The sequence below is a fragment of the Hipposideros armiger genome, unplaced genomic scaffold, assembly GCF_001890085.2.
Source record: "Hipposideros armiger isolate ML-2016 unplaced genomic scaffold, ASM189008v1 scaffold_67, whole genome shotgun sequence".
In the NCBI taxonomy this organism is placed as follows: domain Eukaryota; kingdom Metazoa; phylum Chordata; class Mammalia; order Chiroptera; family Hipposideridae; genus Hipposideros; species Hipposideros armiger.
Window position 1 is genome coordinate 1689145 of NW_017731417.1, and position 16754 is coordinate 1705898.

General features: G+C 37.9%; 1 protein-coding gene across 7 annotated transcripts in view; it reads right to left on the minus strand.

Annotated features, from left to right (window-relative positions):
- Nucleotides 1-16754, minus strand: part of EML5 (EMAP like 5) — a 129861-nt gene that overhangs the window by 8068 nt on the left and 105039 nt on the right. For 3 of the 7 annotated variants that reach the window (XM_019642299.1, XM_019642298.1, XM_019642301.1), the window contains 5 exons: nucleotides 13796-13816; nucleotides 7209-7382; nucleotides 4578-4786; nucleotides 2176-2333; nucleotides 710-824 (listed from right to left, as the gene is read on the minus strand). In XM_019642299.1, the coding sequence (XP_019497844.1) occupies nucleotides 710-824; nucleotides 2176-2333; nucleotides 4578-4786; nucleotides 7209-7382; nucleotides 13796-13816 (677 nt within the window). Of the gene's footprint in view, nucleotides 1-709; nucleotides 825-2175; nucleotides 2334-4554; nucleotides 4787-7208; nucleotides 7383-13795; nucleotides 13817-16754 lie in introns of those variants that run through there. The other 4 variants (XM_019642302.1, XM_019642300.1, XM_019642303.1 and 1 more) reach the window with 4 other exon arrangements.

The following is a 16754-nucleotide window of genomic DNA, read 5'->3' on the forward strand; positions in this document are numbered from 1 at the left end:
AAATAACCTGCTTTCAGATAACTTTGCTTTGCACTATCTAGTAGGAAGCCAATCATTGCAAAGTTTTCTGACTACAGGCACGTTTGCAGGAGCACTGGGCTGCATGCAGGTCTGAGTCCATACTGAAGAGCAGAGCTTTTCTGTAAGGTAATACACCTGGCTTTTCCAGTCTTCACAGTTTTCACTGATGATGTTTTAGTTTGAAGCTCTCCAAAGAGGGTTACATGCATTGGAATATAGGAGGAAAGTACTGGATTTTAATTAAAAATATGTATAAATAAAAGTAAGCTTAACTAATATTTAAGATATAGACAGGATAATACATGTAGGTGATTTATAAATATACTTAATGCCAAGTACATGCATGGTCAAAAATTTTTAATAAGCAAATGTGATTTTTTAAGAAAATGAGACCAGCTGCATTATTCAAATTGGTCAACTGGAAAGAAAATTCAGCTCTACCATAGAATTAGCAGATTCAAGAAAATCTGGAGGTTTAAATCCAGTGCTTGGGCAAACAGCTTCCTATCTTAAGCACTACACCGGCACAAAGACTACGTGCCAACAATGGAACTGCAGAGAAACGGCGGGAAAGAACCGACAAGCAATCTGCCTTTAAGTGTTATCCATCGTCTTGCAAAGGGTGAGAGAATCGCAGGAATAAATGTTCTTTATTTCTGCGGCCTGTAGGGCTCCGGGAACCTCTTACTTTGCCTCTGCACACGGAACGGACACAGTCTGTGGGTTGTCCTGTCTCAAGCCTGAAGGCTCGGCATCGCCTCAGCTCCTGATCCCACAGTTTGACTGCTCCTCCTTCTTTTGACCTAAGTAAATAAAAACGCAAGCCCCAAAAAGCACTTGTTACTGGATAGTGCAAAAAATTTTTATTATAAACAGATACTAAATGAGAAGCAGAATACTAAAAAGGCCTGATAAATTAAAATTTGCTTCATATATTCTCCTAAACTTTTTATGGCAATTTTAAGATATACTGTATTTCAGTCAAACATTTAGTTTAAGCAAGTTTTATTTTACAAAAAACTCATTTTTCTGACATGAGCATTATTTAGTCCCCCGCCCCCAATCCATGTATCCTCTCTCATAAGACTTAAGGAAATGTACAAAATGATTTTTAATGTTAAAAGGATAATGGAAATGTAAGGCTAGAGAACAGGATTACAGATGCTATGCCACAGAATGTTTTTAAGGGCCAAAAGACAAGCACATTTTTTTCCTACCATTATTATTAAAATATCCCCCGAAACAGTTTATAGACTGTTAAGTAGGGATGCACAAGACTAGATGACTTGTGGAAACAAGTGTCAGAGTAACATGTAAAAGACAGACTATAGCCCATTTATGGTTTTTCTCTTGGAAGAATTGAGAAAAGGTATTGCTTTATTTTCTGCTAGATGACCTTGTCTTAGAAAAAAACATGTCCTTGTACCACAATACAGTCTTCCTTTATGGGAAAGGCAAAAGCGTCTGCATTTGTGTTTAACTGATATACATATGAAAATGTTCTTCTTGGTCATGTACATATGTTACATTTTAACATGCATATGAATATGTTGGTAGGAAATCCATTATAAGTATCTGGCTTCCAATGGAAGACTTAAAAATCATTCAGAAAATGGCCTCTCCTCAGACTTAAATTTTGAGGTCTTGTATTAAACACTTTTATCTAACACGTTTGCCTCAAGCAAAAGCAAACAAGGCAGGGTCTGTCTCGAGCATCCTCTCATCCTTTCCTAATGCAGCCGTATGCATTCTACCCTTACTATCCAGTTTGAACAAAAAGAAAGCAAGCAGTCTAGGTGCATCCAGGGTTCAGTGGCAGACTCCCCCAAGAGTCATCTATTAGTCAGCAAATACTTACAAGGCATATAGCCATAAAGAAAATCAATTCTTAACTTCCATGATCCCTACCTATTCATATCGGAACAATTATCACCCCGTTGTGGGAGTTTATCTACAATGCAGAAAAAACTGGAAGCAATTTAAGATCAGAAATAATCAACGAGAAGGCACATTAAAGGCTTACTGCATATGATGAGGAAGGTCAGAGAGGATAATCCACGCAGTTTAGAAACGACTGGAATAACTACCTGCAAACCTCAGGGGAATCACAATGCCTAGGGATTCAGGACGGCTGTGAAAAGAAAAAGGACTCACGGCCTTTCCTTGCCACCAGTCACAATAAGTCCATCTCGCAGGGTGGTGTACATGGCAAACACAGGCCCATTGTGAGCTCTAGCCACGATTCTACACAACATGTGATCTTTCCACACACAGACATCTCCACTGATGGTACCTGTAAACGTCAAGTTATTCTGAAAAGGAGTGAGGAAGGGGGAGATAAACTCATCAAAGGTTCAAACAGAGTTCAAACAGATGCAATTCTCTATGTTAGTGTGAGCCTATCTCACCTTGGATACAGAGAGCATGGATGGCGGGAGACACTGGACTCAAGAGTCAGAAAACCTGAACGTGAGGCTTAGCTTTGTGAAGGCCTTGTCCTTCCAGGTCTGTTGCTTATTAGCTGGAATAACCTTTTAACCATTATGAGTATCAGCTTTTTCATGTGTAAAAAGGGAGTTCAGGTCTCTAAGGTCTCTTCTAATTATAAAATACATAATTCTAGTTTGGATTGCTTCCTTCTAGCTGCCCAACAAATAACTTAAAGGTCATTAGTAACTTACAGTGAAAAAAGCACAGAAATAGGAAGTGGAAATAACTTTTTATTAGGCTTGATAACGTGTTTTGTCATTGAAAGTAAAACTTACCTATAGCAAAGTTGTAATTTTTCAGATTTCACTAACTCATGAAGTTAAAAAATGAAATTAACATTTGCTATTTCTTAAAATCAAGATAGCAAAAGTTAATGCATTTCTGCAATCAGTCCAAAATAAGATCAAATTGATTAGGTGCCAAAAGTTTAATAATGCTTTATCACTGAGAACTGCAATCCTGGGGCCGGCAGAGTGGCTCAGTTGGTTAAGAGCTCACTCAAGAGTTTGACCTCTGAGCAACAGTGGTTCAATGCCGGCCCGACCTGAGTTGCCGCTTAGCTGCCAACAGGTGGCAGGATGACTCAATTACAAAAAAAACAAAAAAACAAACAAAAAAAACTGCAATCCTGGTACTCATTTATATGGAAACTGGAGAAACCAAATCCTGCATCATGTGCTATTTTCATCCCATTTTAGCGTCAGTTTTAGAGCAACTTGTATATTTCACTAAAAACTATGGAAAGAACCAATAGGAAAATAAGACTGAATTATAACAAAACAAACTGAGATTCTCTTTAATCTTTCTGAGAATAATTGTTTTTATGTTTAATTTCCCTACAACAATTTAATGTTACTTCAAATTCCTCGGCATTTATACTTGTTCTCTATAGCTCATGTTTGAATAACAATATATTTGCTATATCACTAGATAATTGTACTATCTAAGAGCATCATTAATTCATGCCTTATCTGCAATTAGAATGTGAATGGTTTAAGTGGAGAAGCCGCCTTCCGCTTCCCCTGCTGTCTCACAGCCCCCAGCACAGGGGCTACGGGGCTAACTTTGAACGTCATCCCACCTCGTTATGTAATGAAACATTCTCACTGACTGCACTGTTGCTTCAAACATAAAAGTCTAATATTTTAATCTTAAAGTTTATTTTCTATTGGGAATGGGCAACTGGCTACATAAGGAATTTTATATGTAAAGAAAGTTAATCTACATGGGGAAATTAAACACCAGAAGCACTTGAATGTGTGGGTTTTTCTTCTGGAAATGAATTACTGGTCTTAAGAAACCCCAAAAGATTTAACTGAAATTGGACATCGCATGATCAGCATTTTCAGTGGCATTTTACTCAAAAAATATAAGTGTGCTTCAAGGTTCTAAAATTATAATTTTCTTCCTTCAAATATTATATACCCACATAAATGCTTCAGTAAGGAAATCCACTTGGGTTTTGATACACAGGATTGAAAATGCCTGGCCCAGGTAGGGTATTAAAGGAAGAGATGTGGATTGTAAAACACAGGCCAGGACTGGGTAGGGGGGTGGGGGGTGCTGGGGGGGTGGCTTTTGAACACCTTTTGTTAAGACCAGGAACTGTGCTCCTCCTTCTTCCCCTGAATGAGAGACAAGGCCAGAGCGCTTCCAACTATGTGATCAGCAGCAAGTTAAAATGGCAGAAAGCAAAGGAAAGCCTAAACTTTTAAACACTTGAGAATTACATTTCTTTTTTTCTCTTGTAACAAATTTTTAGGACCTAGAAGACTTAGGGTGACAACTAAAAATTAACGAAGGCTTTTGAGAATGGCCATGGCCCAAGGACACAAATGTTCATTATAATCCCTCCCACTCATTTGCTTTCTTTCCCACTCCCTAATTTCTGAAAGTTTCAGAACTTGAAAGATGCAATAGATGCATGGCCAGGACACATGTAATGATGAGTGGGTTTCAGTGCCATATAAACAGCATTAGTGTGGCTTATCTAAGGTAGGCAAATTCAAAGGAGCCCAACTGACATAATGCAAAGTACGCTACCATATGCATTTTAAGAGACATACTGCACCAAATGCGACAGCGAGCATGGTCTGCATCCGGGCACCTTCCAGCGTGCTCAGGAGCCCTTTCTTGCTAAGAAGAGCCCTTCCTGCCAGTGTCCAGAACCTCACATGTTTCACTCCCACAGAGACAAACTGGGAATCTGAGTCCGGTCGGAATTCTGCCACAAAAATACGTTGGTTGTGACCAGCTTTGCTGGCAATTTTGGCACCTGGTAAGAAAGATACAACAAAATTATCTAGGTTAATGTAAGAACTAAGGTAATTTGGGCCAGCTGAGTGGTGCGTTGGTTAGGAGTTGGCTTGGGACGCCAGTTCTGAGAAGCAGGGCCCCTGTTCAATTTCCATATGAGAGCCAGTGACACTGCCCTCTACAGCTAAGATGATGAACAACAGATCGACCTGGAGCTGGGCTGCCATGAGTTGCTGGCGACGGCGTAGGCTACAGTGGAGCTGGCCAGCAGCTGGCATGAGATTTTGTGAGCCTCCATGCGTGGCCGTCCAATGGCCGGCGAGCGACTGTCTCACTTGGGAAAAGCACAATGATCAAACCAAATGGGCCAGTGAAGCGGCGTCCTCCACAACTAGACTGAAGAACAAAAGGACAGCAACTTTTCTGTTCCCCATCCCAGATTCCCCAAAGCTGTTCCCCTCCCCCAATTCCCCAATAAAATCTTAAAAAAAAAAAAAAGAACTAAGCTAATTTTTACAGGATCCAACAGTTATTCAAAATATGTAGTTCAAAAAATAAATGTTTATAAAAAAGAGGGCACGTCCCTTGCGCTGCTACCTAGCAATCACATGACATAATTACTTGTGTAGAGGGTCCTTTGCACTATTTTTGTAAGTAAAGTATATATTTATGGAGTCTCATTATCATTTAAGGGACATTTTAGATTTCAGAAACCGTATCTTTTTTCTCTGTAGCTCTATGAATTTCATTTTTTCTAGTACCTATGTAACTGAAATGTATTAATGTCTGAAGTGTATTAATATTACCCTAGTGATCTTCCACTATCACTTACAATGTACTTCATTTCCATTCTTTTTAAAAACACATTAAAAACTTTATTGTAAATATAGTACATTTCCAAATTTACATCAATTTGATACATTTCTGCTCATTGTGCAGAACGCAATGGTTGCAATTCCCTTAAATCTCAAGTCAACGTGCTTTAGATCTTTTCACACTCATCCACCTCCGGCCCTTCCCACCTCTCTCAGTGATGGCGTGCTCTGCCGTCTACTCTGTGTCGTGCTGAGGTGCCAGTCAATCCCTGGGTCCAGGGAGAACTGCTTCCAGAGGGGCTAGCCCTGTAGCTGGAGCGGGCGAGATATTCCCTCTTCTGCTGTAGGGCTGAGCCTGCCCTGGGCCAGCCTGAGTGCTCAGGTTAGGCCTGTATTCATTGCTCCAGCCTGCCCACTGTTCTCTTGGTTTTCTCTCTGTCCCATTTTCACCCCTAGCCTGAATGGGTAACTGGATACCCTCAGCAAAATTAACTCCAGTTAAGTTTCATGGAGTATTCCAGAACCTAGATTTGATAGTGTATTATTGTTATTTTTTAATTTTCCAAAGGGCTCTATTTTTTTAAAAACAGGTTTTATTGGGGAACTGAGGAAGGGGAACAGCCAAGTTGTTGTCCTTTAATCTTAGTTGTGGAGGGCGCAGCTAGCTCGGCTCCAAGTCCAGTCGCCATCTGGCCGCCCATCAACAGCTCGTGGCCGCTCACCTCAAGGCGCCGTGTTCAATCTTAGTTGTGGGTAGGTGCAGTCCACCATCCCATGTGGGAGTTGAACAGGCAACCTTGTTGTTAGGAGCACGTGCTCTCACCAGCTGAGCCATTCTGCCACCCTGTGGCAGCTCAGCTCAGGCGCAGCTCACTGGCCCATATAGGAATCGAACCGGTGACCCTGTTGCTCAGCGCTCCCACTCTTAAGCTTTTTTTTTTTAATTGGGGAATTGGGGGGATGGGAACAGCGCTGGGGAATTGGGGGAAGGGGAACAGACAAGTTGCTGTCCTTTTGTTCTTCAGTCTAGTTAGTTGTGGAGGACGTTGCTTCACTGGCCCAAGTTGGCACCATCATTGCAACTTAAGCTAACTCTTAACCAACTGAACCACTCAGCCGGCCCATTATCATTATTTTTAATGGAAGTGGGGAGGAGGATCTGGAAAAACTTCCCTGGACAAGAACGGGGGGAACTGTGTAGAACAGGGTTTAGTTCTGTTCCTCCCTCCTCACCCAGCCTGGCCAGCACTGCGCACAGCAGTGGTCCTGCTCCTCCTCGGGGGTGTGGACACGGAACAGGCACTGGGGTCTAAATGCAACCTCATTTCCATTCCTGATAAGATCCTCCATAACCAATCAAATAATTAGCAAAAATGCTTAGTTTCTTACTGAAAGGAAGGAGCTACAAATCATTTCTAATATTGATAACTTTCATTAGTTTGTTTGAGAGCTTCCAAGTTCACTGGGTTTTCAAAGTGGAACATGCCTACAATTACACCAAGTGTGTAGTGTGTGTCGTGCAGGGCTGTAAGGAATGATGGCTTTAATCACCAAGTTATGGAAAATATTAAGTAGAGAGTTCATATTACCACAGTATTCTTATTTAAAAAAAAAAATTAATCCTACCTTCCTGCCACCTCCAAATGGTAACAGTATGTTCTGGGTCTAGTCCCACTGACAGCAAGAGTTTGCCAGTAGCACTGAAGCTGACTGAACACACTCCCTTGGAATGGGAGCATCTTAGTATAGATAAAGTCTGCTTGTTCATTGCATCCCAGATGTGGATAGAAGGAGCTGTAGCTAATAAATAAAGATAAAATCCAAAAGTTGTAATACACCTATTACAAATGTTTCCATTTCTAAAGCTGATGCATACTCATCTCTGAAACAGGGAAAAATATGTTACCAAAGAAAGGCTGTGTACTTAATAAAAAAATAACTCAAAACTAAGACTCAATTAACAAAAAAAAAAAGGAAAGAAGGAAAGGAAAAAATAAAGAATACTTCTTTAGTCTATAGTCCAAATTGCACTTTTGAGAAAAGAGCATTTAGACAAGCAAATTAAGTAATCACAAACTTTAAATTCCTCAAAAATAATGCGTATTTGAGATACATGTTAAAGCATTATACAAGTATGTGGAGAAATGTATAAAGATTACACAAATACCAGGGTATATTCAGTACTTAGGTTATCTGAAGGAGAGATAAAAAGGAAACACAAATTGGGGGGGGAAGATAATACAGGTAAGAAACCACCTGACCATCTCTCAACTGAAATTTTTAACTATATAGACAGATACCTGGTAAGTAAAATGCTAAGTTCATATCACTTTATAAGATAGTTTATTTAAAAACAGGATTTCAAGGGATAAATAAAACCGCTAATCTTTATTAAAAATTATATTGCTGTTATTCATCTTCTGTAGCCATTTCTACTGCTTACAGTTTTTCCTAATTCCCTGTATTTTCTAAGTTAAAAAAAATCATTGCTTTGTATTGTCCTTTTTTCATGAACTACACCTTAAAAAATGAATAGATGAGTTAATTCAGAAGCTAATTCAGTCTCAGAATATAAGTACTCTTAGTAAAATAATCAAAATACTAACATGCATTTGCTTTAAATTATAAATCTTCTATGAATACTGTATTGCAAAAATAGAGCAATATTAAATAAGACAAGCTGCCTTAAAACCATTTGATGCAAAAAGAAATTTTGGTCTCTAAAGAAAATAATCTGATAAATTTAGACCATATTGTCACCATCTACCATGATTAATTACATCAAATAGTTCTTCAAAGTAGTTACATACAGAGGGTATGCAAAAAATGTATACACATTTTAAGATGTATACATTTAACATCTTAAAATGTGTATACATTTTTTGGGCACCCCAGTGTAGTAAACCAGAGATTTAAATTTGAGTATCATTAAGTAAAAACTGGTCGAAGAATTACTCAACTTTATGTAAAATATCAAAACTACACGGAAATAGACATAAAGGTTTATCATATAATAAAATAAGGTATTTGTGTGAAAAATTGACAATAATTTAAGTACTGGACTAAAATTCGAATGTTCCTTGGTCAATAAGTCAAAGGATACGAGGGACTGTAAACTCAATCTCAGTAAGGAATGTTAGGTTGTTTAAACTTAAAATGTAAATTATACTGGTAAATCACTGTAATTTTTTGTCCGTGATATTATATAGGTCTTCTCTAATACGGAAACATTTTTATATGTTTACAAAAAGCACCTCTAGGCAGTCCATACATATTTGCCTAAATGTGATGCAGTAGATAATGGATTCTCAGGAAACGGTAGTTATTTCTGTCTCCAAATTGAATATGCCACAAATTACAAAGAGTTCCATTTATCTAAAACTTAGACAGCAAGTAATCTTAAGTAAATTGAATCACTGAGCTTTCCAAACTTTTATAAAAAAATTAAACAGGATAGTAAGAAGCTTATATCAGGAATTTACATTTTAAAACATATAGGTATGATTATGTTATGAGATTGCTACACATTTAGACAGTTCTAAACTTAATAGCAGTAGTTAGGATTTAAATTACTGGAAATTCTCAAAGCCTAACTTACTAAAACAAGATTGAATTATGTTCACTAAGTGTATTTTATTTTCTCCTATACAGTTGTCCCTCGGTTTCCATGGGGGGCTGGTTTCAGGACCCCTGCAGATGGATACCAAGTCCCTCACATAAAATGGCACATTATTTGCATGTAACCTGTACTTGCATATAGGCTACTGCAGGGCGTGCCTACACACCACTGCATTCGTGTAAGGCTCAAGTGTGGCAGATTCAAACTGTGTTTTTTGGAATTCTCTGGGATTTTTTTCCCCCCGAATACTTTTGACCCTAGATTGGTTGAATCCGTGGATGTGGAACCTGTGGATAAGGAGGGCCGACTGTAATTTGAACACGTTCATTATGCTGCAGTATGCTACAGTAACCCTTCCCGTACGTAGCCCACCAGGTATGAGTGCCTATCATGGGCAAGACATGTTACCAGGAACATCTCACACTTTCTTATCCCTACTTCTAGGCAGATCTGTCTCCTCATGAACTCAAGCTCAGAAAAGTTAAGTGACTTGCCCTAAGTCACACACAACTCAGCGGTGGCAGAGCCAGCAGGGGTGTGCTGTCTGTAGTGCCCAGGTTCTAATCTTGCTCTTTCCATCACATCAAGCTGTCTCTGGAAAATCAAGCCCACCGAATTTTCATACCCATTCTTGATTCTAGACTCCAGTACAGAGATGCCATGAGGGTCTCTTTAAATTACTAACTGGATCCTGTAAGAATAAAAGTTTTAAAGGATATTCTTTCTTCATCCCCCAGTTTGCCTCTGATGCAGCAGAATAAAAGCTATGTTGCAGAACAAAATTTTACTGTGGGCTATTAAGTGTGCCAATTGTTATTTTGCCCTTTACTTTCTGTAGTGGATAACTCTTTGCTGTACACCCAGCATCCATTCCTTCCTTCCTTCCTAATAAAGCTCCAATTTTATTCAGGAATACACTGTTCCCTCATGCAGTGCACGGAATTCAGGGGAAAGACACTACATGCTCAACTGATTAGTCTGAGCCCATTGTGACGACACTCCCTGCACCCTTAACCCCCTAACCCTCCCACACTCCACACCCCCACCTCTGACATCGGTGATTTAGTTCAGTAACCCAGATTTAAGCCAATCAGTACATGGTATTCCCCTGGTGTCTTCTGAGGAAGCATTAACTCCAACTGCTGTGACCATAAATACAACCAGCCTTCTGGGTGAAGTCACTGCCGCGGATGGCAGAGCAGATTTGGGAAGTGCATCGTGGAACTCCTGCATCAGCAAACTCAAAAGATCACCCCCCTTCACTCTCACGAGCTAATGAATTTCCTTATTTTCTGTCCCAGAGGCACACAGAAGACCACTAACATCATTTAATGGACAGCCGTCTATTGTGACATAGTAACCAAGACCAGGGAAAGAACTCTCTCTCCTTGAATCGCTTTAGGGATCAAAAATGTCCAATTCTTAGTTCCTAATTCAGAATCTTAGGTGGGGCCGAAAAAGTTTTGTCAGAGACTAAAGATGTTCTGTTAGTGTCTACTCAAAATACATTTAATGTATTCAGATGGTAATTATACCATATCTTTTCTAACATAAATATTTACTCTCCCATATTCCAAAGCGACAACTTCAAAATTTTATCTCCGACTTACTTCACCCTCCTCCTCACTCTGAGGAGAAGACAAAAAGCATCACACAGCAGCGTCCTTATTTCCTGGCCTCCAAACCTACCCACCTTCTTCATGTGAACCTACACTCCTTTCATTCCTTGTGTCTGTAGATATTTATCCCTGCCCAATTATTTCTCCCAAAGTATCCCCCCGTCTCAATAAGCCAGCTACTCAAGCAAAAAATTAAGTTAGCCTTGATTCCTGACTTTCTATCATGTCCCCACATCCAGTTCATCAGAAAGGACTGCTGGCTTTACCTCTAAAACATACCCCACATTTGTCTAGTTTTCTCCATTTTCACTCTAAGCACTCTAGTTTAAAATGTCTTTTGCTTGTACTACTATGAATAACCTCCTAATTTTCTGATTACTTCTCTTTTTCCTCTACATTCTCAATAGTGCAGAGAGTGATCTTCTCAAAGTATAAATTAGATGACATCACTCCCTTACTTAAAACTCTCCAACAATGGACTTTGCATTTAGCATGAATCCAAACTCCTCTCCATGATCTGCAAAGCCCTGCCTCTCTTCTTTAAGTTTCTCTCAGAGGCCTTACTCCAGTCATCTCGTCCTGTTTCTTGATCCAGCTTTAGGGCCTGCACAGGAAAGTTAACACAAGCAGGCCTGAAGTTTACTACCATTAGAGGGACCACTTGCTGGGATGGCCTTTGAGTAACGTGTTCTCATTCAGAAAAATTTCAGTCTAGGCTCTCAGCTCCAAAAATTGCAATAAAACTTTACCACTGGCTAAACCACTGAACTGTTGTGGGGACAAGGCAAGTTAGGATAGCCAACTTCTATTTCTAACATAAATTCATGGAACTGATGATGATTAAGTCTATGAGGGCAAATGAAGTTAACTGTAGACTTCAATAAAAAATACTGAAGTTCAATAAATATGATAGAGTGAAGTATTTTCCACAAACTACCTGCTGATGAATAACACAATGAATAATCATAGGCTTTAAACACTTTAAATTTCACAAGCTTTGTAAACTTAACCAGCTATCCCTTTTTCTTCTCCAGCTCCACACATATTTTTTATCACTATCAGTTGTAATACATCTTAGCAGATTCTACTTCAGGTTGTACTGAATTAATGTTTTCTTAACTTCTTTGAAAATATTATCTTTTGCAGTTGTTCCATGGAGACTATTCATATAGTCTAATTCTTAAGTCACTTTAAATTTGGCACCGATTCCTCAAGTGAACAACTGGCAACATTTGTCAACCCATCGAGAGTCAAGGGAAACCATTCAAAATCACTTGTCTTTTGTCTTGCTTTTAATTGACTATTGACTTTGTTCCCAACATCCTTAACTCTTTTAGCAACAGTTTTTGCCAAAAAGCTAACAGTCTTAAACAAGTTTATTTTCTCTGGACACGTTTGCTGCAATCAAACATGATTTAATTAACTCTTAGTAAACAGCTTTTCTTGATTGGTTAACAAATGAGCCATTCAGAAACTTACTTTGATTGTAGCCTCATTTTATTTTTTATTTTTGTGAAGAAATTCTATTGTGACAAGATATTGTTGTAGATTTTCCTGATTGTTGCTGTTCTGTGAGTTGAGAATACTGTGATAGAGTTAAATGTGAAAATGCTGATGCATATTGTATTCTTTTAGCACAGCTATAATATCACTGCTTAATAAATACAATGTCTTACCATCTAATTTGATAACAATATAATCCATATTTCACTCTGCCTTAAGAGTATGATGTTCATAGTCCAATTCTTTTTTATTCCCTTTGTTTTCACGATAGAAATACATATTGGTGAAAAAACAAAAACTATTGTGTAATGGCACTCAATATACATAGCACTCAAAACCTGTCTAGTTATAACGGCACCCCTGAAACTTGTAGTGTGAAGTAGCAGTGCAAAGTGACGAGAGGGTCATATACAGTCTCTGTTGCAACTACTCAACTCTGCCATTGTAGCCAAGAAGCTTCCATAGATAATAAGTAACTGAGCGTGGCTGTGTCCCATAAAATTTGTCTATGGATACTGAAATTTCAGGTCATATAGCCTATGAGCTAAGTACAGTTTTTACTAATTTACATAGTTGGAAAAAATCAAAAGAAGACTAAAACTTCACAAAACATGAAAGTTATATAAACTTTTAGTCTTCTTTTGATTTTTTCCAACTATGTAAATTAGTAAAAACTGTACTTAGCTCATGGGCGGGACAAAAACAGATGGTGGGCCAGATTTGGCACAAGGGCTGCGGTTTGCCAACCCCTGATCTTGAGTGTAATCAAGAGAGTAAGGACCTTGTTGAACGAATTTGTAGTTTCAAATCACAAAATTATGCTTTACACTGGAGAATGGGAGGGAAATAGATACAAATAACAGAAATGTTTTCTTACCAAACTACTAATTCTTACTGTATTGTGTAAACTGAAAGTTGATTTGAAAAAGCCTAGTTATTATAATATCTAAAAACAATGAACACACATTGTTGTATTCATCTAATAGTTTTTAAATTCACAAAGGGAAGGTCAAAATCAATAGTTATTCTTAAATCTTTAAATTACCTGTTGATCTAATATGTACAATACTTGGGATAGTATATAAAATATAATTTTTAAATAAATTTTATTTTTAGGCAATAAAACTTATTGCTTCATATTTAAGATTAAGTTTTAATCCCACCTTCGCTCTTACCAGCTTATTTAATGTTGGCATGTTAATACCTGCCATGAAGAATTCTTGTGATGACCAAGTAGGTAATATATGTAAAGTGCTTAAAACAGTGTTGGGCACACTGAAAAGGTCAAAATATATTAGTTTTTAAAAAACTATTATTATTATAGATTAGGCTCAGTATCATAACATTAAAATGATGTATTCTTCATTTTTAAAAAATCCAAAACAGGTTCAAGTATCTTATTATTCTATAAAAATTTGGGCTATCATTACTAAACAATACGACTAAAACAGGAAATGATTAACTTTCCTTACCTGACATGTCTGCTGAATCACCTAAAATGGAAAAGTAGAAGAAAAATATAAACATAAACATTAAAAGTAAAATTTGTAAAATCTCAATTATCATAACATAGTGATAATTTTTAAATAATTTAAATAAAGTGTCATATACAAAATTAATTTTATGTGAAATTGAGTAAACTGTACGTGAAACCAATAATTTAAATTATACATACATATTAACATTCTATGTATATGACCTTTCAATTTTGTGTCAATACTTTATTTTCTTTGAATTTAATGAGTTACATGAAATTTTAACAACTTTAAAAATAATATTGACATGATTTAAATTGATATGACTCTCATTTTGGTTCACAAAATGAACTGTTAATAGACCCTTTAAGGTTATAATGCATCTCTACTTGAAGGGAAGAATCAGATCTAAACCTTCTGAGAGAAACGTTGGCAAAACTTACCATATAACTCAGGAAAGAAAAAGTTCTTAATTCAGGCCACAAATTAACCCCTTTCCTAATTTTTTCAAACCTAACATTTTCTGTAAGAGTAAAAGATTGCCAAGAAAGAAAACATGAAAGCCTCTGCTCGTTATATTTGTGGTGGAAATACCTATTAACAAAAATTTTGGAAGCAGGTATCTTTTTAGCAAGAGAGAAAGGAGTAAAACTTAGGAATCCTTTCAAGATAGATGATTGTTCTTTGCTTTGGTAGAGCCTTAGATCCCTATGAAATAATGATTTCAAGGATATACTGACAGTGTTCTGACATGGAATATGAGGGAATAAAGTAGCTGGCTCTGCTGAGCATACTACTCAGGAAATGCCACTTTTAGTTCTGAACATGCTCTGATAATAACCAAATGATGAGAGGACTTGAAACTATGCCACAGGAAGAATGGTTCAAAGACAGTGTGTTTTGTTTGGAGATCAGGCTTGTCCCTGGATATCTGCAGGACTTGGGACAAGAGTACAAATAAAGACCTAAACGTCACAGGTGTGAATATTTTCAAGTTATCAATCAAAATAAAATTATTAAATGTAGTATGTTTCATCTTCCTATCTTGACACGTACAACCCTATAATGACCTTGAAGGCCTGGTTCAAATTGTGAACTCCTTAGACTTGGGGCAGCATAAGAGCCCTGGCCTATCCCTGTCTCCCCGCCTCCCAGCTGTATCCCATACCACAGGGGCCATGGAAGCTCACGTGCAGCTATTCCAGCCTGTACATCAACACTCCATCACCACCTTCCCAGTGCGCAGCTGCCCCTTGGCTGTACCTCAGGGGGGCTCATATTGGCTGTGCCATCTGCCATTAGGAGCACGGACTCAGAGAAGAAGCTCAAGCAGACCCACAAACAGGTTTAGGACCATTTAATGGAGAATTCTGGGATTTCAGCTACCCAGAGCATAGTCCAAAGGGGAGGTAAGTTTCCCCATGGAAAGTGATCCCACTGCTCTCATGCACTCTTTGTCTCATGAAACGTGGTTGCAGGATGTCTAAAGTGGGCCTTCCAAAGGGGAACCCAGATGAGATTCAGGGAGAACATGACAGTTTTCTCCAAATACTGGAAGATGATGTCATGGGAGTAAGAGAATAACTGTTCTAGGTGACCGAGGAATGAACACCAATGAGCTGCAATTAAAGAGAGACAGATTTCTGTTCTATGTGAAGATGTTGTTTATAACAGAGCTTCCCAAGCAGCAATTACACTACTTCATTAGGTATTAAGTGATGATAGGGTTCAAGTACATGGAGAAGGATGTTCTAGAAGAGATTCAAACATGTAATGATAGACTGGGTAAAACGATATATTTGGCTCTGAGATTCTTAGATTGTAGCCAAGAAAAAAAGAAATATTTGAATGTAATTGGCTAAAATACCACCAAAGCAGATATTTCAATTCTTCTATGATCTATGTGATTTTTAATAGACAGAACCAGTGTTAGGCAGTGTTCTGTGCTTTGCGGGTATAAACAAGCTTGGCAGGCAAAGTAACTACTGACTGAATTCTCTTTAGGTTCAGAAGAGAGAACGCCCCTCACTCTTTGGTCTTTTCTGGAATCTATCTTACACTTAATTAGTCATCAGCAAGGAATATTTCTCTGTTTTGTGACAGGTACATGTAGGGCAAGGCAAACAGAACCTAAAATTCACCTCTGGAATGCCTGGACTTTGACTTGGAAGGAGAGGAGGTAGATAATCAGCCATTCCACATTCCCTACAGTGTTCCCTTTCAAATAAAAGAGTACAAATATAGGATCATTATGTTGTATACCTGAAAACTAATACCGGGGGTGCCAAAAAAAATGTATAGACATGACTTGTATTCATCTTTTGTTATTGGTAATATATTATTACAATTTTAATGCAGTTTTTTCCTTTCTTAAAATGTGTGTACATTCTTTTGGGCACCCTCTATATAGTGTTATGTGTCAATTATATCTCAATTTAAAAATAGGAAAAGAAGTGGAGGAGTCAAATTTAATGAAAAATTAATTTGTGACCACATTTCTTAATCAAAAGAGAAAACTACAGTCTATGTTAAAGTTGCTTAACAGAGGGCGAGACGGGGAAAGAAAAGGAGAAGGAATGAAGCTGGGAAATAAAGAGCCACACCTTCTAGAACTTTATTCACAGAACGTAAATTCCATTAGAATAGAGACGCGGGGGTTTTGTAAGCTGCTTGTACCCACAGCACCTAGAACAATACTTTGCGCATGATAGGTGCTCAATAATTTTGTTGAATAAATAAATTTACTCAATAAAAATTAACTGAGCAATAAACAAATAAGTACATGCCGAGAGGTACTTTCATGACCAAAATGGTCATAACATGGTTTCTCATTCCGCATGCAGAACGAAAATAAGACTTCAATTTCAAAACACTTAGCACAAAGGGGGGCTAGATGTATGTATTTATACACAAAGATTAGAATATTTTATATGTAATGAGTGAAGTATGGGTCTAC